The sequence below is a fragment of the Gossypium hirsutum genome, chromosome D03, assembly GCF_007990345.1.
Source record: "Gossypium hirsutum isolate 1008001.06 chromosome D03, Gossypium_hirsutum_v2.1, whole genome shotgun sequence".
NCBI lineage: Eukaryota > Viridiplantae > Streptophyta > Magnoliopsida > Malvales > Malvaceae > Gossypium > Gossypium hirsutum.
The window spans coordinates 32,294,946-32,318,161 of NC_053439.1; the positions used below are offsets into that span (position 1 = coordinate 32,294,946).

The window sequence follows — 23,216 nt, forward strand, 5'->3', positions numbered from 1 at the left end:
GCAACTTTATTAATGCTTCGATAAATTATTTAGTACAAATTGTACTGATCCAATGAATGATAAATGTGACACATATGTATATGTTAGTATAAGTATGTAATATTTAATTAATATATGCTATCAAATTTAGTTGGTTATGTCAATTGGGATACAAAAGTATGTGTATGTGTAAAAAACCTATATATATATATTCGGCCAAAGGGTAAGTATATGTGTGAAGTCATAACTATGTTTTATATGCATTTATATATGAATGAGTACATTCGGTAAAAAGTGGTATATGATTTGAATACGAAAAAAATAACGATGTTATTACTTAATGTATATCCGGCCAAGCTGAAATTGGTTCATAGTTATATATTTGATATATATAAGATTTGCAAGCTCGAATGTGTATATATGAATATGATTGCATTATTCAGCTTGTTATTGAATTTTTAACGTTATTGAATTGTTTAATTGCTTATGACTTACTAAGCTGTGATAGCTTATTATGTATATATGTTTCCTTCAGTTTTATAGATTTTGGAAGCTAGTTATGGGCTCAGGGTTCGTCAGTGTAGTCAATCACACTATCGTCCGTCCATCGGTACCTATAAAGGTTAAATTTAAAATCTATGGCATGTATAGACTATACTACCCCTTTTGAATATATTTTGAATGAAGTGTATATATATAATAAGCCATGCGAAAATGGCTTGTTTATTTTGACATGAATGGTTTCATGCTTTGATTAAATATTATGGTTGATGATTTGGCTATGTTTCTTAAATGGTTGAGACTAATATAAGTGATGTTATGCTTTGGAGGATTTTGAATTTTGATAATTATGAATATTGATTGTGATAGACAAGTAAAGTTGATTGATATGATACGGTATAAGTATAAGCTATGTTTGAAATCATGGATGGAAATATTTTAATTTTCGGTAATTGAGATTGAATTTGAATTATCATTTACTATGTGAAAGTTGTATATTGATTTACTATGAATATAGAGTAGTTGAAATTGGTAAATTGCATAATGAGCATTGTTTATGGAATTGGTCTTGTAAATGACCTTTGAAACATTGAGGGATAAATAATACATAGTAAATAAATAAATATATATATAGGATCGGTCTTGGTATGTTATGCATGGAATTGTTTGAGTATTGATGAATTTGACATTGGTTAAAGCATAAGTATTTAAGCTTAATTGTATTCGAATAAAGCTTGGGAAATTGGCCATATGAATAGTTATTTTATTTTTTTGATGAATAAATATTTGTATGCAATTTGATAAGTAGTTTTGAGTGTATGAATAATAATAAGTGAATATACTATGAAATTATACAAATGCTTATGGCATATTCAGCTCAATGTTTTTATTTGTTTGTATTTATATAGGTTGATATAGGTACATATGTTAAAATATAATGATTACATGTAAAATAGGTAAAATTTTAAATATGAGTTTTATATACACATTTGTGTCATTGTTGTTTGTAATTGATTTGTTAGTCGAGTAGGCGAAATGAGGTATGACCAAAAGTGGTGTTTGAAATATTCTGCATAATTTTTAATTATGAGTTATGTGTTTATGAATTTGTTTGATGCATGATATGAAATGACTTGTAATAGGTTGATATTACCTTTTTGATTTAAGACTTGGTTGGTTTAGTAGGCTGAACATGTGTATATATATGATTATTCGAATTTGAATTTGGTTTGGTAATACCTCGTAACCCTATTTTCGGCGACGGTTACGGGTTAGGGGTGTTACAGAAACAATCCAATTATTAGATAGAGTCGTCATTAATAAACTCAAAGAACAAAGATACAAATATTTCCATTTTGGACTAGTCCAGGTTGGTGTTAAACCTCTTAGTGTTGAAGCCACTAAAAACACCTCAATTTTAGTTGTCTTAAGAGACCAAAGACACATCATGTTTAATAACTCATTATTAGGAACTATAGAAACAAGCCTATGTACAGCCCCGATACATTTTAATTGTTATCCAAATTTTATGGTTTCTTTGACTAAAAAAAATATTTTAACCCTCCAAATATTTTAATATTAGTCTATAGACTTCATTTCAAAAGCTATGTATTCTGTTGTTAATACTAAGGCTTTACTCCAAAGCCCAAAAGGAGAAACCCCCTTAATAGAGACAGATACCACAAAATCTCATACCACAATCTCAAGAACAATACAATGGCATGAGATAAACCTTCCTGATAAATGGAAACTTGAGGGTGCTACAGACCCTGTGGCACCAACTCCCATAAGAAACTCTTCATTAAGTGAAATTTCTTAGCACCAAGATGACACAGTTGAATTAAAACTCAACATGCCACAAAGAATGCCTCCAAGATATTCCTTCAAAATTAGAAGTACCAGTACAACTTTTAGGAGGTTAAATTTAAAAGAAGAGTCAAATCTAGAAACACAAACAGTAGATTTTAAGACAGCTAGAGCCTCTGTCTCTTCTATCCCAACAACATTTAGAACCAATTTACAAGGAATAGATAATTCCTCAAATATAGCTCAACCTATCTATGCCAGACAGGAAGAGAGTCCCCAAAATTCACCTAATATGTCACCAACATATTCATCAATGACTAATAATGCAAGATAAGGAGAAAATTCAGAAATATTTGTTTTAGAAAAAACTTTTGAGATAAACAAAGAATGGTGTAGAAAGCACTTCTATTCTAACAAAAATAAGTAAAAAAGATAAGATTACTTTAAAAATTATAATGATAAAAAAGAAAGCAATCTTCAAGAATATTATGAATTTATGAATACCCATAAAATCCATATAAAATTCTTTGAATGGTTTGAAGAATATTATTCAGAATCTGTTAATACAATAAAACATAATACTAGATTGCAGACTAATAAATGAGAAGTTGAATCTCGACATCCCCCTTTAATGGAGGTTCAATATCTTCACAAAAATACTGGAATAAAAGCAAATCCTTTAAGAATGAGAGCTCCTAATGCAGGAGAACAAATCTCATCAAAAGATATTAAAATGATAGTAGAACAAAACAATTATACAAATATCAATCTTCATACAATAGGAAAACAATTAGATTATATTAAGAATTTGATAGAAAGTCAACCGATCAGGAAAGAACCAGTAAAAGAGATAACCAAAAAAAGTTCTAAAGAACCAATATTCACATCTTATGAGATTCCAAAACCTTTCCAAAAATCCCAAAATAATTTCTTAACAGAAATCCAAAATAGACTTGATGCTTTGGAAAGTTACAAGTTTGAATTAATTGCCCATGATACCCTACTACAAGCCCAACATTCAGTAAATACATTACACCAATCCTCCAAATCTGACTCTGACCAGTCAGATGAACAAAAAATTAACAAGATGGCTTAGAAAAAACCAAAAAGATTATATTATCCAAAAACCACTGCACCTGATCTTAACATAGAAGAAAAACCTATTTTCCAGAATAAATACAATGCTAATACAATTTATGAATAGAATATAAATGGAATGTCTGAATACAATATTCTTAGTTTATTACAACAAATGACAATGGTTTCAAATGTTTATAAAATCCAAAATCAAAATGGATTAATCAGTGATCATGCTATAGCTAATCTTTTAGTTGCTGGATTTACTGGTCAATTAAAAGGTTGGTGGGATCATGCACTCACTAAAACCCAATAGGAAGAAATTTTAAAAGCAATAAAAAAGGATGACCAAGGAATAATTATTTTAAATGAACAAGGAAGAAAAATCCAAGATGCAGTAGCAACTTTAATTTTCTCAATCTCTAAACAATTTATAGTTTGAATCTGAATGGTATAACAGGAAATTATATGGCAAACCCGAATATGGGTTTGAATTAAGCAATTCAGATATGTTTGAGTTATACGAAATTGAAAGTAAAGGTAAGTATTATGTATAACATGAAAGGATGAATTAATCATATAAATATAAGTATATATGTATGTGTACAAGATTAGTAGAATTCGGCCTACTTGTATAATTTATATGTGTTCTTTGATAACTATGTGCTTACAACTTACTAAGCTATTTAAGCTTACTGTGTGTCTGTTCATTCATTGTTTTATAGATTTTGGAAGCTAGTTACGAGCTCGGGGATCGTCAAGGAAATCCGTCACACTATCGAACTCTATCTCGGTATTTTGAAAGCTTGAAATTTTGAATATATGGCATGTATAGGCTAGCATTTATTTTGTGTACTCATGAAGTGTGTCTATATTTAGCCATGCGAAAATGGCTTAATCTTGATTTTAATACTTATGTGTATTCGGTTATGATAATAGTTTAATAGGAATGTATATTTAATGGTATATATATATGTGAGGTATTTAGTTATATAGCTTGAATATAATGTTAAAGTTTGAGTATATATGGTTAGAATTTGAATCTAATTTGAAAGTATGAGATGTGGAACAATTTTGAATGGTGGATAGTTATATAACTTAGCTTAACATTGAAGTAATGATAGATATGTATTTGATGAATTTTAATTATGCAAAAATTCGGTTGCTAATTGTAAGAAATGGACATGATCTATAACGGTTTGGTTGATTGTTTTATTTTAGATTTAAATGAAAAAAGGGAGGTTTGATTTGGATATGTAATGGTTAAGTATGCTTATAATATATACTTGAATGATTGAATTTTAGGTGCAACTCAAGATAAAAATGGCATGAATTATTTTGGAGGTTGGATGTGATGACCGAATATGTTGTATGGGTTTGGTTATGTGTATGTATCTTAAACATGTGAATTAGGTATAAATTAGATGTTGTAAGTGTACAATATGGTTCAAGTTGTCATGGTCATATGCGCACAAAATAGTAGTGAGAAAATAGGTACATTTTTGTGATATAATTTGATGTGCTTGCAAATTCGATTATAGATAGGTAACTTGAAACTATGTATATATGCTTATATGTCATGGTTGCTAATGTTTGGATTGTTGGCTAATATTAGTTAGTTTAATTATGCATGAATTGGGTATGGTCGACTCATGGTAATAGTTAGCCGATTTGAGGAATGAATAAATGGCATTAAGTTACATAAATTTTGTTTGGATGGTTCATATAGTTGCGGTTAAATGAGAAATAATTTTTTTTATGAAATATGCTTGATCATATTATGGAGTGGTTAATTCCGCAATTACTTTTGGACCTTAAGCCGTCTATAAGCCTATATGGAATAATGAACTAATTATGTTAAGTACTTCGAATACTATTGAGATTTTGTTGTGCATATGATTCGAGTAATATGTTTTGTAAAGCATGTGTATATATTAAATAGCTTTAAGACATGTCTAGTTAATTGAAAATGTGATTATTTTCATGGTATGGATTCGAGTAAATTTTTTGAGGTATTGATTTGTATTAGTAATATGAATTAATGTATTATTAACCTTTAATTAGCTATATGCTTTATATATATATATGAATATGACTTGCATAAATGTTCGTATCTGTATTTGAGTTCGGTAATACCTCGTGACCTTAATCCGGTGACGAATATGGGTTAGGGGTGTTACAATATCTATACTCACTATAGCTATATTATTTATCGATAGGTGCACTTGCCTTTGTCTTATTTTAGTTATTTTCATGACACATCACCTTCATTTCACATTAATTATAAACATAAATGTGAAATTTGTGTTGAGGCAAAATTAACAAGGTCTTCATTTCAAACTGTTGAAAGAAGTATAGAACTATTTGATCTAATACATAGCGATGTTTGTGACTTAAAGTTTGTTCAAACGAGAGGAGGGGATAAATATTTTATTACCTTTATTGATGATTGCACAAAATATTACTACGTATATTTGCTTAAGAGCAATGACGAAACAATAGAGAAATTTATTCTCTATAAGTAGGAAGTTGAAAACCAACTTAATAAAAATATTAAGATGGTGAGAAGTGATCATGGTGGTGAATATGTTGAACCATTTGGTGAATATTGTACAAAACATGGTATTATTCATGAAGTGACACCACCATACTCTCATCAATCAAATGGAGTAGCCGAGCGAAAAAATCAAACTCTAAAGGAAAAGATGAACGCATTGCTAGGAAGCTCTGGATTATCACAGAAATGTGGGAAGGGGGAAGCTTTTCTATCAACTAATTACCTTTTAAATAAGGTGCCGCGGGCAAGAAAAAGGACAAGGCACCAAATGAATTATGGAAAGGTAAAAAACCATCCACAACCACTAGAAAGTGTGGGGTGTCTTGCTAATGTAATGGTAAGTCGGGACATATGCATTGTCAACACAATACCGTTAGACAACTAATCTCAAATGAAGTTATCTCTATTGATTTTGTAAAATCAAAAGATAACATTACGGATCTGCTAACTAAAGGCTTAAATCGAGATCATGTTGATAAAACATCAAAAGGAATGAGACTAAAGCCCATGAAAATAAAAGGCGCTATGTAAAGGAAAACTTTACCTAGCTGACTGGAGATCCCAAAATCTAGGTTTAAAAGGATAACCTAATTGTATAGACCTTGTGAGGTCACTGTGGGGGTACTTATCCCAAGTTCGTTCCTACGATGTAAATAATGACTAAAAATGGGATAGGTTAAGTAATGCTTTTAAAGACCATTGTGTGTTTCGGTGAGCTGAACAACATAAGTTACTTATGTGAGAGTGAAGTGGGGCCGCTTCAAGGAGACTATTGAGGCATAGTTCTCTCAAACTCTTGCAAAACCAGGACATGTTCACGGCTATATGAACATACCCATGAGAACTAAAACATTACCAAAGAGGTAGTAGTGTGAGGTATATCATCGTTTACACAAACGGCAGAATAGTTCAAGGACATCACGTCTACTGGTCATCTAGTAAAGTAAATATACTTTCACAATGGAAGGTTCAAGACTGGATGCCAACGTATCCTATGCAACTATCAATTGTAGATTCTATCACCACATCAAGTCAATGTTTTCCGTTAAAACTATCAATTTTCATTCATGTGGGGGATTATTGGAAAAATTATAATTATTTGGAAACTTTGAGGCATATTCTTGATTGGTAAAGGTGGAGAGTTCAATCATAAAATTATGGTTTTATATCCTACTCCATGATACCTTTACAATGGTATATCATATGCTCAAAATGGTTGAGTGATGAATGAGAAATTGTTGCTCAAAATAAGCTACTTATGAATATTTGTTTAGGAAAAGAAAAGCTTAGATCCCACATTGGTTAAATACCAAGTATGAGATGTGTATATATTTGAGAACCCACTTGAAAGATGATTGAATAACTAAGCTTATAACCTTGCCTCGCGAGCAGAGAGGTGCGGATCCAAACCCATCGAGGTTGGGGTGCACCTGCATAACATGGGCGACACGAAATGTCCGGATTGGTTGGGCCCAAAATGGGTCTGCGGATATTTTAGCCCAACAAGAAATTTATTTTTTCTTAACAAATATAAAAAATCTGATTTAAAAGGACATATATCCTGATTTTATTTTATTCCAGTCAATTTGATTTGATTTTAATCAAATTTATTTGATTTTAATCAAATTGATTTAATTGCTCCTTTAATGCAAATATTGTATCCTTATTCATGGATATTTTCAAAATTCCTCCATATTGAATGCCTATAAAAGCCTAAGAATTCTTCAGAATTTTTTGGATAATTACACTCTCTCACACCGAGTTTATTTTGCTCTCCAAAATTTTTCTCTTTTCCTCTCCATATTTTCTAACGTTTCGGTGATAGAAAAAGGCAATGTTTGTTCGCTGATCATTGTAGAGGTACTATTGCTTCGATCATCGTGTTGTTGAATTTTAGGAGGCAGTCGACCAACGTTTCTCCAAGTACCGTAGGAGCGGCCGAATCCGTCTTAAGGAAACTATGTAAAACAAGTCTTAACATCTAATAAAACTCAATTCTTCTTTTTGATTTTTGGTTTTCGTTATGTTATTTATTGGTTTTTTGTATTTGATGAATTAAATATAAATTATTCAATTTATTTTATTTTATACTTAAATATTTGTTTATTTATATTTATATATTTGTTAGCTAACGTGTTTTGTCCAACAATTTTAACAATCAGATGATTGATAGATAGCAAACCTTCCATGAAGTATGGTGTTTGGAACAAACCCCATTCATATTGGTTCTACTACTAGATAATGCCGAATTGTGGACGATCCTTGATGGGTTATGTTTCGCTTGCCGAGTGTGACAATATGTATGTAGTGCAGATGATACCGTTAGATGGAAATGAGTGTAGCAACAAAGCATTGGTAAGAAGGATTAGAGTTGTTTGAAATGGTGAATGGTGAAACTTTCGTTGAACAAGGATCCAGGACTTTATAAATTTGCAGAACCTCCATCTGAGTTGATATGGATTATATTAGACATCATTCATGCAAGTATGAAAAGGGTCCTATAAAAGTGACACAATATTACTAGTTTCAAACCCGTCATAAGCGGGACTAATTTATTAAAAAGCATAAGGATAAACTTAGTTTTCCTTCTTATCAATTTGATTCTTATTTTTTTAATTAAATTTGGTTATTAACCTTTAAAAAAGACGATTTACTTTTTTTAACAAAAAATTGATTAAAACATTAATTTTTTAACATAGTTAGCGTAGCAACTCGTGTGATAATCCATATGCACTTCGTGCTAAAATGACATTATATACCACCAAAACATATGATTTTAAAAATTATAAAAATATAAATAAATTAAACTTGAAAATAGAAATATAATAATGATGTACATGTGAATTATCATGCAATATGTCATGTTTAAACATTTAATATCTTAGATAGCATTTTCGTTAAAAAAATATAATTTCAATTCTTTTTCAAAATTATGGTAAAATTTGATTTTTTTTTTAATTTCATGACCAAATTTTTAAAAAGAAAATGAGTAAATTGGCAAAAGAAATTTAAACCCATTTGTGTTTCGCCAGTTCTAAAGACAGGGCCATGGGTTATGTCATGCTTTTTATGTTTTTTTTTGGTCTGAAATTCCACATATACAAATGTAATTAATTTAGTTTGTAGATAAGATGAGGCAAGGGCAGATGGTACCCAGCGCATATTCGTTTTAATGTTCTTTTAAACTCACATGGAGAAGTCGACATTGACAACATTGCCCCTTTATTCCCATCAGATTCATACCCTCAAAACATGGTTATATTGGTCAAACCAGAAAAAAAAATTGAACAACACCCAAAAATTAGCTTCAAATATGGCCAATGAAGAGCTCCAGGCATTTTGTAGCTCAAAACCTTTGTTATTCAGAAAGAGTATCCATGTACAAGCTGCTATATATATATTGCCCTGCATTGCTTTTTTCTCTCTTTACAACCTTCAAATGAGGTAATCTCTATACTCTCTTTGTTTTTCCTTCTACTTTGTTTAGTATTGTAGGACTACCTATTAGTTTTTTTTCCCTGTAGTGTCATTTCTTGCAGTATTTTTTGTGTTGTTATAGAATTATAATAAAATATATCATAATTTGATTTGAAGTTTGATCTGTTTTGATGATTCAAAATTCGACTTGAAAAAATCTCTCTTACATAAATTTTTAAAGACCTCTTGAGGAGAATCTGCTCTTTAGACACTCTCATTTTCATCATCTTCTTCATCAGATACCCTTTTTCTTTCTCCAGGCCAATTAAAATTTGTTCCAACAAATAAATTTTAAGTGATAAATTAATTGGTTGAATGTTCATCTTTCTTAATAAGTGTCGTTCGCTATAATGTGTGCATGTGAGTCTAATGATTAAGGGCAAAGTCAAAATATTTTTTGAGGTGGTTATTTGTGTGTGCTAAAATATAATTTTACAATTTTAATAGTATATATTTTTTTAAATAAATTTTAAAAAATTAAATTGATAATTTATTAATTTGGGAGAGTGATACTAAATTAAAATTTTATATAATTTTAAAAATCAGATTTTAAGAAAATAGGGTTAGCAGCCCTCGAAGCCGCCCCTGAAAATGATCCGCTCCTATTAAGGGTTTGTGAGTCCTAAAGTGATAGGAGACCACATTTCAGTTGGACAGCATCAATACCCCAAACTTAATTTCAACTATAATACAAAACTTAAGGAACCTAATTCAAAATTTATTTTTTAGAATTAATTATTTTATTCACATTTTCTCAAATTAAAAAAAAAACCCCTTACCGTCCCCTTCAAACTACAAGTTAAAAAGAAATGGAAATTGAATCAATAAAAAAATTATATATTTCAATTGGTTTGGAAATATTGATTGATTTATATATTATTCATCGAATTGCAGTTTGTCTGATGTTGTTGTCACATATGTAGGGTGATCAATATCATGTGAAAAAAGAGGATCTAAATCAGGTTTTTGGATCTTAATTTTTGACTTTTTTTTATCCTTACATCTTCATTTCCCCATTTCACATCTTCTTTTGTTAACTTTGATTTCGAATATGCGAGATATGGAAATTTTAGTTTTAAAAAAATCATAATTATTTTATTCAAATATTTATTCAATTTAAAAGATTTAGTGTTTTTACTTATTCAAACCTTGGTAGATCTACACGTTCTCCCTTTGAGCTCTCCATAAAGTAGGGAGACAAAAACCCAGACATAAAACCAAGCATATACATTTCGGGCACAATACCTCCACCGTTTGAGAGTTTATTCGACTACTAAAATAATAGCATTTTCAAAACTTCTCCAAATAAGAGAGTCGACCCCTCAACATTTCTCATACACCATCACCCAAAAATTAGTCCTAAAAATAATTTATATTGTACATTTTTTGTTTTGGTTTTATAGTTACCACTCTTTAAATATAAATATAATAAAAAAAATAAAAGCTATGATATGTTGTATCGATTACGTTAAAATATGTTATAAATCTTTGTATATTTCGTAAGTTCGGAATTTAAATTTTCAACTTTTATTTTTAGAAATGTATTCTCTATTTTTCATATTTCAAAATCTAAGTCCAACTATTAATACTGTTAAAATTATTTTGTTGAATTGAGATTCATTACAATGTCATTTTTTAATTACATTATTATCGAGTGAGTATTTTTTTTATTTCAAATGTCATACCAACAAATTTAACAATGTTAGCAATTGGACTTGAATTTTAAAATTTAAAAAGTAAAAGGACTAAATTAATTGAAATAAAAATATAAAGGCTAACATTCAAATTTGTAAAGAGTACATGGACCTATATTATATTTTAACCTAATAATTACAATTGATGGGTATCCCCCAAACTGATGGTCTAACAACCATGTTTAATTCCCATCAGAAACATCTAGATTTTTATATTTTAAAAAATAATAATAAAATAAATATTTAATACAAATCACCTGCTCATTCCACGTGTGAAAATAATATTAGTCGGTTTATATCAATCACGAACGTCTTCATCAAGAAAATCAAACGGTCGTCAAACTCCAACATATGAAACGGTTCAGATTTGAAACACCTTCATTAAACGGTCTAGATTAAATCTAACGTGTACACACTCACGCTCTCTATAGCCACAAAACCCGATACTAAGAGCTTCAAAGAAAACAAGTCAAACAACACTCAAATCTTACATTTCTCCCTTTTTTTTCCTTCCAATCTTCAAAAACGTTTCAAAGCGAGTAGTTGGGGTTTTTTTTTTCTTTTAAGAATTTGTGTGGAAAAAAAAAGGAAAAAAATGGCTGAGCACGAAGAGAAGAAGCAGGAGGAATCTTTGATGGAAAAGATAGCGGAGAAGATCCATGGTCATGATTCATCGTCATCGTCGTCGGATTCCGATGACGACAAGCCATCGGAATCTTCGATCAAGGACAAGGTGTTTCGTCTCTTTGGAAGAGAAAAGCCCGTCCACCATGTTTTCGGTGGAGGCAAACGTATGTTATAAGGACCCTCCTTTTTCTTCAGTTCTAAAATTATGGTCTTTTACAAGTCTGGGTTTTTAAATTTTCTGATTTTCATTTAGAATCAGATGTTATTTTTATTTTGTGTCATGAGAGAGTAATAAGATCTGACTTAGTGATTTGCATCTAGCTTTTAATTTGATTAATTAGTGATATTTGAGCTTAATTATGTTTTTTGATCAGTGAATCTGTAGATCTTTAAGTGAATTTATGGATTAATTTTGGTAAAGTTCATTTTTATTTTTTTTGCTTTGTGAGTGTGCACAAATTCTAGGTTTATCTTATTTTATTATAAATTTCAATACTTGGTATTATTGATTATCAATAGCCCCCTCCGATGATATAATTATGTGATGAAATTGGTATATGTGTGTGATAGCGGCCGACATTTTACTGTGGAGGAACAAAAAGATCTCAGCAGGAGCGCTTGGTGTTGCAACTGTGATATGGGTTTTGTTTGAATTGCTTGAATATCACCTGCTCACTCTAGTGTGTCACTTGTTGATACTTGCTCTTGCATTGCTCTTCTTGTGGTCAAATGCTACTCAGTTCATCAACAAGTAAGCTGTTGCATTTATTTTCCATATTGGGTTTTTATTCGGACTCAGGTTTGTTTGTTTCTGCTCATAGTAGTAATGTAAATGGTTTTTTTTTTCTTGAATAGGTCTACACCGCACATCCCGGAAGTTCAAATCCCTAAGGAACCGGTTTTAGAGTTTGCCATGGCACTTAGGTTTGAGATTAACCGGGCTTTCGCTGTCCTGCAGGATATTGCATTAGGAAGAGATCTTAAGATGTTCCTCTCTGTATGTTATTTTCTTGTTTCTCTTATACTTAATACTAGGTTTATTTGCTTGGCCATCATTTGCCGTTATTCATTCATGATAGTCCATTTCATTTATATGAAAATACTGGAACGGCGTTGTGATTGTTCAGGTTATTGCTGGATTATGGGTCTTGTCTATTGTGGGAAGTTGGTGCAACTTCTTGACTCTGTTCTACATAGGTATTGAAGTTGCCTTCGAGCGCTTTGTTTTCCCCCCTTTTAAATGTTCTAGTTTCCTGGTTTAATGTAAATGCTTTTGCAAAACAGTCTTCGTACTACTTCACACTGTACCTGTGCTGTACGAGAAGTATGAGGACAAGGTGGATCCCTTTGCCGAGAAAGCAATGCATGAGATTAAGAAGCAGTATGCAGTGTTTGATGCAAAAGTTCTAAGTAAGATTCCTAGGGGACCGTTAAAGCAAAAGAAGGATTAGCTTACCGGTCAAGATGTTGATGCTGCTAGGTTCAGAGGTTAGAAATACATCTGGTAGCTGTATTTCATGAAGTTGTTGAGTTTTATCCAGTATCAGTTAGAACCCTGCTTTTATGCTTTACTTTTGTAGTAACTGGGTTCACAATGATGATGAAAATGGGAAACTTTTTTTTTCTTAACATCTTTGTTTCTGCTGCCGTGCATGGGAGCTGTCCCATGGATTTATATGCTATGTGAGACAATATGTTATTGTATTGCATGTTGATTAATGGATTGTACACCGAATTGCAAGTTCTTTGGAAATTTTTCTGGTTATCCTACTGAATAATTCACTTTGCTTGTATGTTTGGGGACTGTTTGACCCCGTTATCTTTTATAGACTGCTATTGCTTTCGTTAGAAGGTTAATATAGTATTTTAGTTATTCTGGTTCTGGTCAGTTTTGGATTCACGTAAATTTGGATTCAGAATGTTTCAAGTTCAGGTCATTTTGGGTTTAAGTCAGATCATTAGGTGTTCAGGCCATTTTAGGTTTTGGTCACTTTCAGTTCATCGGATCAGTTTTCAGGTTTGGCTTAGAATTGTCAGGTCTAGTTGTATGTCCTTCCCAAACAATCTCACAGCACACTTAATTCCACTGGATTAATGCCTGTTTGCCTGTGTGTAAAAAAATTAAATCGAACAAGCCTTTTATAAGGATGATAAAAACGAAATGAATTGGTTTGTTTTGAGTATAATATCTGCCCAGGGATGTCATAGGAACTTCTGGAAGGATACTGCAAATTATATCATCTATAAACGGAATCAAAGCTGTTGATATAGACTCGATTTCCACGCCTCTGTTTTGGCTTGAAATATAACAGACACTAATGGTATGTAGTACTTTATGACTCTAATCCCTTTAACAAGCTCTTTAAGTTACTACACTCGTACGGGTACAACACAAACCACTGTAAAATAATATTACAAACCTTTTCTTGTATCATTACAGGACTAGGCTAGCAACAAGGATAGATTCTCAGGTTGGCTTTTGCTTCTCCTGGTTAGCATCGATTTGCTTGCTTGTTCTTTAGTAGTATTTCATCTGGTCGTCAATGGAGGATGACTTCAATCATGGCTTCTCTGTTAAAATTCTTCTTGAGGTGTCTGTAACTGTAAAACGAATCCCTTCATAGGAAGTAAGATAGTTGCTCCTTTTTTCTTGAACCCCCTTCTCCGTACAAGTCATTCCACTGTTTTAACTCATTCATTCCAGCTCCCTCAGATGCGAAGCTAGCCGCCACCTGCCCAACCAGAAAATGGAGCATAAATAAAACAATCGACAGATAATTTTCTTGGCAATTTTAACATGCTATTATAGTCATTTGACTATGATTTTGTTTAGGGGTTACCTGATTCTTTGCTTGCCTGAAATCTTCCATAGATAATGGCCTTAGGGTAATGACTCTTTCATCTGTACCATCTTCTTTGTTTTGTACTTCAACAACTCTTTGTTTTCTCTCCTGCAAAGGGAAATTTATTAGACAACAGAAAGTGCATTTATTTTCCGGGCACTTGAAAAGGAAATTATGCACTCACCAGATCTTTCAATCTCTCTTGCTGTATTAACTCTCTAACTGGCAGATAAGCCGCGGTTGTGCATAAATTCTGTTTTAAACAGGAAATGGCGGTGATTATACCTTTACACTATTCATCTAAAAACTATCATCCTCTCAAAATGCTAACCTTAAGGTCACTTCCGGTATATCCTTCCGTCATTAATGCCAGCTCAGTGAAGTCTAGACCATCTTCTACTTTTTCTTTTCCCAAAAGAGTTCGAAAAATCTTTTCCCGGTTCTCTGCACCCGGAAGTCCCACCATGATTCTGTTAGAATGACTCAAGGGTTAGTAAATAACACCACAATTAAGTGTTCCAATCTTGTTAGAGATGCATAGAACTTGATCCTTATCTACCTTCTCTCAAAACGCCTAATTATGGCTTCATCGAGGTCAAATGGCCGATTGGTTGCAGCAAGAACTAGGATACGTTCATTTTGCCTCGTCAAGAGGCCATCCCAGTGAGCCATAAACTCATTTTTTATTTTTCGCATGGCTTCATGTTCTCCGACTCTAGTCCTCTGCCCTAGCATGCTATCTACCTCATCAACGAATATAATAGTTGGTGAGACTTTGGCTGCCAATGTAAACAAAGCTCGGACATTCTTCTCATCTTCCCCGAACCATTTAGAAGTAATAGTAGACATGGATACATTAATGAAGCTTGCACCAGCTTCTTTAGCAATGGCCTTTGCTAACATTGTCTTTCCAGTGCCCGGAGGACCAAACAACAATATTCCCCTGCAAGGCTTTAGGAGACCACCTTTGAAAAGGTCTGGCCTTCGGAGAGGAAGCATCACCAACTCCTGCAGTGATTCTTTGGTCTCTTCTAACGCACCAATGTCTGCAAATGTAACGTCGATCTCTTTCGCCGGTATGACCTCAGGCCTTATTCGCTTTTCAAATTCATTGTCTGGAGGAACTTCCTGCAGCAATTAGAACAAGTACAAAGTGACACAAAAAGAATGAGAAAATGGGATACCGAAGGAACTGGATATCAGAGAAAATTTTATCATGCACAAAATGTATCTAAAAGGAAGACAAAAAAACTCACCAGAACTTTTGAGGCTGGAGCAGGATTTTCACCCTCGGCCTTCGTTGCCGGAAGGGTTGTTTCACTCTTCTTTTCAGGATTTTTGCTGCCGGATTTTGATTCCGGCTTCACGCCTACTGAACCAGCTCCTGCTTCCTACAGTTACACAGAGACCAATATGGGCAGGTAAGCTTAGTAACCTACCATTTAATTCCTCCTTTAGATAATGTAAAAGGCAGGTAGCTAAGTATAAACACCTTCAATGTTTCGGATTGTGCTTCCCGTTTTAGTGTCTCTTTACCAGTGGACTTCCCTTCCTGGAATATACTCAATCCATGCGACAAACTGCATCAAAATGACCAAATCAAAAAATGCAACGTTAATGGTAACAAAAACTGAGCATGAGAAACTAATCTGACCTCTTTGATGATATCACGAGTTTCCCATTTCTGTATTCGGGGTCCTTATTATTCATCAAATGATAAGAAATGGCGGATACGACCACCTCCTCTATGTATCTACTGAGGGCCATTGTATCTGCAATGCAGATCGAATCTAGATCATCGCAGTCGAGATCGTTCGCCGAGAGCACCTCCATGATGTGATTTCTATTATCCTGAGCTTGGATCATCTTCATGTCCTTTTCTAGCTGAGATTTCCAGCTTACAAGATGTTTTTCATCTGCTGGGGGCCTGATCTCAATGTTGTAAGGGAAAATGGCTGATAGCCTATCGTCAAATTCCCTGTCATCATTATTCAGGTCAACGCGTGACCCGAGGATCAAAACGTTCCCGGAAAGTTTCTTTAACATCTTTTGGAACAAATTATAAATCCTTTGTGATCTAGACAAGAGCTTGTCGACGTCCCTAAGATAAAGCACAATGGGACTGGCTTTTGATACATATATCAACACCTGCATTTAAACAAGAGATGATTTCATACATACATAAATAAGATTGTTCATTGTTGCAACTAGCATGCATTCCCAAATGGCAATACCTTGTAAAGAGCCTGTATAAGAAGCTTCTCATCAAAAGACAAACTGCTTGTTCGCCTCAGAGGAGCTACAAAAAGGAGGAAAAAAGATTAGATCGGTTATACGAACCTGGAAAATTTTACATAATTGATTGAAGAAAGGTCAAAGCGGAGTTGTTTAACATCTTCCAGCTTCAACTTAAGATTTCTATATTATTCATTAAGGATTGTAAGACGATTCCGAAGCTCTTCAACCGCAACAACTCGCATTTTTAATAGTTTCAGCTCTACGAAGCCTCAGATCACTTGAGAAGAACCCCGTTACAGTCCACTAGAATTTTCTTTTACTGTTTTCTCATACAGATGACAGCACTGTTTGTTAGCTACTTCTAATGGGGTATAGAAGAAAGAGATATTTATTGGTTGTGAAATAAAAATTAGTGGCTTACAGTGTTGATCTTGCACTTGGGGGTTAAACTTCCGATAGCTTTGCCGAGAATTTCTATTCCTAACCATAAAAGGACTAGATCATCATTAAAAGAACTTCAATTGTACCTGGATTTCCTGGACTGCATTGAGAAGCAAGGCTATTGATATTCTCTGATACAGATGCATATCGACGTAGCTTAGGAGGACCTTCTGTTCCCCTGCAATTACAACAACCAGAAAGATTGAATAAACAGAATACTCCTGGATATGAAATTTCTCAAAAGATAAATCGAGAATATATGTCGCAATACCTTGACCCAATATCCACACCGCTGCTCTGCCGCCTCAACGTACCTGTAATATAACTTATGGTTCATGGTCACAGAGATATACACACAAACACTGTACACAATACCATGGAAACCAGAACATTTCCTGCCATACCTTTGGGCTCTTCCTGAGAAAGGAGTGAAAATGAACCAAATAAGCCTGACAATCGCTCGAGTGTCGACTCCGAAGTGGATCTTTTGAAAGACTGCATGAGAGAATCAACGGTTAGGGAAAGCTCTAAAGCAGGGTTGAACTGAACTATTTCGATGTGTCATCCTAAACAAAAAAAAGAGAGAATCTTACAGATTCTTGGCCACTTCCATATTTACTTTGAATCTGTAACAAAAGTAAATCACTTAAATGTCAGATGTTAAAACTTGAAGCTTAATGGTGAAGGAAGAAGAAAATGAGTAACATACTCACTTTTAAGGAAAAATCAGTTACATCCAAGAGCAGCAACTTGGATTCAAAGAAATGGGCTAAAGCTTTGGCAAGCATTTGTTGGTAAAGTTCTACCAAGGAAAAAAAAGAAGAAATAACACAGACACAGTCAGTAGCAGCCTTATAGAGACAGCCCCATGAACACCAAAAAAACATGTCAAGTATAGCCGCCTGTGATTTCGGGCAATCAACCTGCAGGTCCCGATAGTAATATAGCTTGACTAGCAGGAGAAAGGTTCCTTGTGTACTTGGAAACATCAGCATGTTTCAAATGGACATAGGCAGCACTGGTTAGCAATGCTTGAGTTTGTTCACTGCCACATAAAATTAAACATCATTCCAACAATTAAAAAAAATTGTATAAGCAAGTTAAAAATATTCATATAGGTGATTCAAAAATCTCTTGTTTTCCAGCCAATAGAGCTCAAAAAATTGGGAATTTACCTGAGGTAGTAAGGGAACTCATCGAAGGTGACTTGGCTTTCTCTGCCATCAACGATTTGGCGAAGTAATTCTTTCTCTATCCTCTCCAAAGTGATGCCGGTTGATGAATTGGAACCGCTTCTGGTCCATTTGTTCTGACCCGAAGCCAAACCTAGCCCTACCCCTACCCCAACACCCACACCCAACGCCGATAACAGTAAGCCTTTTTGTTCCATTTGCTTTGCCTACAATTTTTTTTAATTTTTTATAATTAAAATGAAAATTGTTTTGATCTGCAACTGTTTTCGTGGCTGATTCAACAACGAAACGAAAGAAGCGGATGCTTTGACAGCGAGGCGTCGCCGGTAAGGGGAAAGAGCAGCGGATGGCGGCGGATGAAGAGCAGTAGAGTCGGTTCCCGCTATTTATGGAGTCTCTATCAGTTCGTTCGTTTTTTGAAGTTTTTAAAGAGGAAATCAACGGGGAGAGATGAATAGATTTAATTTATGCCCCAGTCCTTGTAATCTTAAGAATTTTAAAATATTATCCCTCTATTTATAATTCAAATCAGATACCTCTCACAATAAACTTTCATTAAATTTAAATGTACATCATTCTAATTTAAAATTTAATAAATTTTTATTGAATAATCGTATAAAAATAATCTATTAAATTTTAGTAATTTTATAAATAAATTGAACATATTTTATATATAAGAATATATTTTAACAAATTCATTATTAAATTAGTGGGTGGTGGGTGATACCATTAGCATGGATTATTAGATAGAGTAGTAAAGGATTAAAATCTAAAAATATGAAAGCGGCTAGGTAGTGAGGAATAGTAAGAGGTTAGCATAGGTGGCAGTAATTTGACGGTTTATGAATCGGTTGGACAGTTTGTTTATAATTTGTGGGAATACTTGGCGCAAAACTGCGAAGGGAGTTGTGCATGAAATGAAACGGTCGCCCAAGTGTGGTCAGCTTTGGATCCTGTCCGGTTCCTACACGCGTCCGGTTCTGTCAGTACCCATTTAAAAGCAAGTTCCGCCTTCCGGATCAAGATATTGGGTGGTACCATATTGCTGTCAGCAGATTATCAAATTTCAAGATAACGACAGATAATTTTTCATACCATTTACTAGGTATTTTATCCAATTGTATAGGATTTATAATAAATTATTTCTATTAGTTTTTTAATTAATTTTTAATTAATTTTTTATATTACAGTAAGTCTACTTTTAAGGTTAAAAAAATCAATAATCTAATAAATATGGAATGTTAAAGTAAATTAGATGAAAATTAAGTACAAATTACAACAGGTGCGATTTTTTTTATATTAAACATAAATTAAAACCTTATAAAAATATATCACTTATTTTATAAAAAGGAACAAAAATTCAATAACTATTCATCCCGATCATCGACTCTTTAAATATGGTATATATCATGGGTTGAAATCCAGAATTAAATATTAATAGCATATATATATATGAAATTTTCCTTAAAAAATATTAAATGAGGGCAGCGATGTGATGGAGGTATGGGCGAAGGGGGACAGAATCAAATGGGGGCATTGTATCTGTAACAACCATACTGGGCAACCTAAAAAGGATGTGCTGAATTTGGTGCTTCGAACTTCAAAGCAGCTGCTTTAACTACATTACAATCAAACAGCTGTGAAAGGCACGTGAGAAGTAGACAAGAGCACCACCATTTGTACCAATCACAATGTGTCTGACGACTGACGAGGTTCATCAACATAATTTTATATCTGCCGTGTACATATGTGTGATTGCAAGTTGCAGCTTGGTTCAGTGTTCTGACGTCTTTTCTTAACCATGAAACCTGGACCTCCAAATCCATAGGATCTGATCTATTGCCGCCCGCTTTTACTTCACCACCACCCTTTTCTCCTTTAAACCACCTTTCATTTCTATTACCACTTTTAATTTTGATATTCACTAATTGCTTTTTTTTACCTCTTAAATTATCATTTTTATCTCAATTTCTTAATATACAACTTGTTGATATTATAAATCATAAATCATTTATTTAATTTTTTTATTTATTTTTAGGTGATTTGAACAAAAAAATACAAGTTTAAAGGTTAAAAAAGATAAAAAATTTTAAATGAGTACTAAAATAATTTTTTTATAAAGTTAGAGAGCAAAATAAATCATTATGCCTTGTATTTATTCTTATTCATATATTTATCTTATAAAAAACAAAAACTTGTAATATACAGTGAAATATTTATCTACTTGATCACACACTTAGAAAATTCCAAAATGAAAGAGCTTGATGCTAAATATGACTTGAACGATTCTTATTTTTATATCATAAGGTAATTTGGCAACTAGTTTTGAAAAAGTCCTAGTTCAAGTATGAGACCTAAAGTTGGAGATAAACCTTAGAGATATTAAAGATTTGAACATAATTTATTTGAAAAGGCTTGGAACTAAAACTACAAGATAAAGTTTTTGAAATTAAAAGAATTTATCTCATTTTACATGGAGATAATTTTGAGATTAATTGAAGTGTATATACATGCAATTTGTGGGTTGTAAATCGCAGATCAAAGTCGTGACGAATGCGTACAGAGTGTTCTATAAAGCTCAATTGATAAAATGAGGCTCATTGGACCCACTTGAACTAACTCAATTTGTGAAACATATGAAGAAACCTATTTACTTGAGGTTTTGGTGGCCTAGTGAAAGACTTAAGGAAAATTATGGTTACTTTGATAAATATAGAAAGTAATCTTAGAAGATATGTAATCTGAGAAGATTTGATTTTGTAATCTTAAAGAATTGAATTAATCCTTTAAGAATCTTAATTGTAGATAGGCTTCAATCTTGTACGGTTGATTTTGGGGAGTTCAACTATAGATAGAGGTCTTCCCCTCGTTTGTAATCACTCAATTATAATCCTCCATAGTAGTTGAATACTATTGAGAACATTTACTAAAACACATTGTGCATCGCTTTATTATAACATTTTTTGTTCTTCCATTTTGAGTTGCTTCTACTTTATTTTCAGTGCCTTACAGAATTTCTACGGAGAATTCTCATGTTGCGAGAGTTAGGCTGACTTAGGAGGATTTGAATCTAAGAAATCATCTAAGGTAGCACGGATTGTGAGACTAAAGTTCTAGCCTCATAACACTTACAGAGAGTTTATATGTCCATAATTAAAGAACTTTTATTGAGGGCATTTTATTGTTTATTCAATTTTGAGTGATTAGTTAACATCCTTTAGTAGGAGAGTTGGGGAGAGTTCTTACTAAATGTACTAGAGTGAACTCGTAATTATCCAAGGGTTAGAGTGGATTAGGTTGCTTTGTTTGTATTGTTGTGTTAGTACTTGTGCCAAAGTTTGTGGTCACATCTTATACCATAACCTAGTTAGACAATTACAATTGGTATTAGGGTCTCCCACCTAACATAATTGGTGAAATCATATGTTTAGTAGTCAACAATGGAGTCTACAAAGAAAGACAATTCAATTGTACATTTGCCACTTTTGGATGAATATAATTATGTCTATTGGAAATCTTGAATAAGAGTTTTTTTATCAAATAAATTAATGAATTAATGGAGGCTAATATGAAGCTTGGCCTGCCTTTCAAAAAGAAAGATGCCATTGTTATTGATTATGAGGTCAAATTGTACACGGACAAAATTAAATGCTATTTAGAAGGAGTTTATATAAGTTCAAACCATCCCGAAAAAATGGGTTTTAAAAATGAGAAATTTGATAAGATTTTAACTATTGGAAGAAGGAAATTAGTAGGGGTGAAGTTGAAAATTTTTATGGGGGCTAGAATTAAGTTAGTATTTTATGAGAGATAAAATGTATTTTTACTATTCCTTTAGCTTATAACCTTATAGTTTTTAAAGAATTAAATAAAAATTATTATTTAAGGGTAAAACGCAAATTTACTATTTACTAAATTATAATTTTATAAAATTTAAAAAGTCAAACATGTAATTTTTCATTTTAGGGTGATAGTGACCCTATACATAGAGGGCTAAGCTATATTAATAATGGTGGGAAAATTTAAATTTCAAAAGCCTATTTCAATTTTGATTTAATGAAATTGTTCGAATTTCGATTCAATCAAACCGAAATTTCTTATATTCTCCTAATTTCATCTTTGTGTTCCAAGGAAATGCATAAAAAAACTCTTTAGTTCAAAAAAGAAAAAAGTAAAATGCAATCTCCTAGGATAGGATGGTGTCCAACCACTGCCACACTGCCACACATGTTAGAAAAAAATAAAGCTAACATGTTAGATTGATGTTGTCCAACCACTGCCACACTGCATTGCATGCTTGCCTCCTCTATAATGCGTAGGTTTTGAAAACAAGTAAGACAAAAAAACTTTTATGTCAAAACACATTTCGTAAGTGGTTTGCGAAAGGCAATGTTAGGGCAAAAGTAGCCACCCCAATTACCATTTTTATTATCAAGTTAAAAAAAAAAAAGGTGGAAGAATCTCCATGCAGATTGCAGATGCTGATATAAATGGAAAGTAGGCACGTGGATCTAGTTCTTTAATTCTTTCTGCATTATTTTTATTCCATAATTGTATTTAGAGTTATATAATTATTTTAATTGGTAAAAGTACTTGTTGAGTCTTGGATTAAATTAGTCATCAATTTAATTCTTATATTATTAAAAAAATCAATAATATTTATTGTTAAAAAAAGATAACATGAGAATTATTATTTTTAAATAGTAAATATTAATATTGTTATATTTTTATTATTGTATCATTTTAATTGTGTATGTTCCAACGACATTTCCAAAGCAACAAA

General features: G+C 32.6%; 2 protein-coding genes across 2 annotated transcripts; one reads left to right on the top strand and one right to left on the bottom strand.

Moving 5' to 3' along the window:
* Nucleotides 1–9,221: 9,221 nt before the first annotated feature.
* Nucleotides 9,222–13,471, top strand: LOC107950631 (reticulon-like protein B4). Its single transcript, XM_016885513.2, has 6 exons — nucleotides 9,222–9,364; nucleotides 10,321–11,882; nucleotides 12,289–12,469; nucleotides 12,574–12,715; nucleotides 12,846–12,915; nucleotides 13,003–13,471. Exons 2-6 carry the CDS (start codon nucleotides 11,687–11,689, stop codon nucleotides 13,167–13,169), a joined length of 756 nt encoding a protein of 251 aa, XP_016741002.1. The 5' UTR covers nucleotides 9,222–9,364; nucleotides 10,321–11,686; the 3' UTR covers nucleotides 13,170–13,471.
* A 470-nt stretch (nucleotides 13,472–13,941) lies between these two features.
* LOC107950630 (uncharacterized) lies at nucleotides 13,942–18,843 on the bottom strand. Its single transcript, XM_016885512.2, has 16 exons — nucleotides 18,416–18,843; nucleotides 18,164–18,285; nucleotides 17,954–18,042; nucleotides 17,834–17,866; nucleotides 17,645–17,735; nucleotides 17,512–17,554; nucleotides 17,327–17,418; nucleotides 16,796–16,860; nucleotides 16,216–16,709; nucleotides 16,054–16,141; nucleotides 15,818–15,952; nucleotides 15,121–15,689; nucleotides 14,893–15,031; nucleotides 14,746–14,814; nucleotides 14,559–14,669; nucleotides 13,942–14,450 (listed from the first exon to the last, which is right to left on the bottom strand). The coding sequence occupies exons 1-16, from the start codon at nucleotides 18,628–18,630 to the stop codon at nucleotides 14,337–14,339; spliced, it is 2,469 nt and encodes an 822-aa protein (XP_016741001.1). The 5' UTR covers nucleotides 18,631–18,843; the 3' UTR covers nucleotides 13,942–14,336.
* Between the last annotated feature and the right edge of the window lie 4,373 nt (nucleotides 18,844–23,216).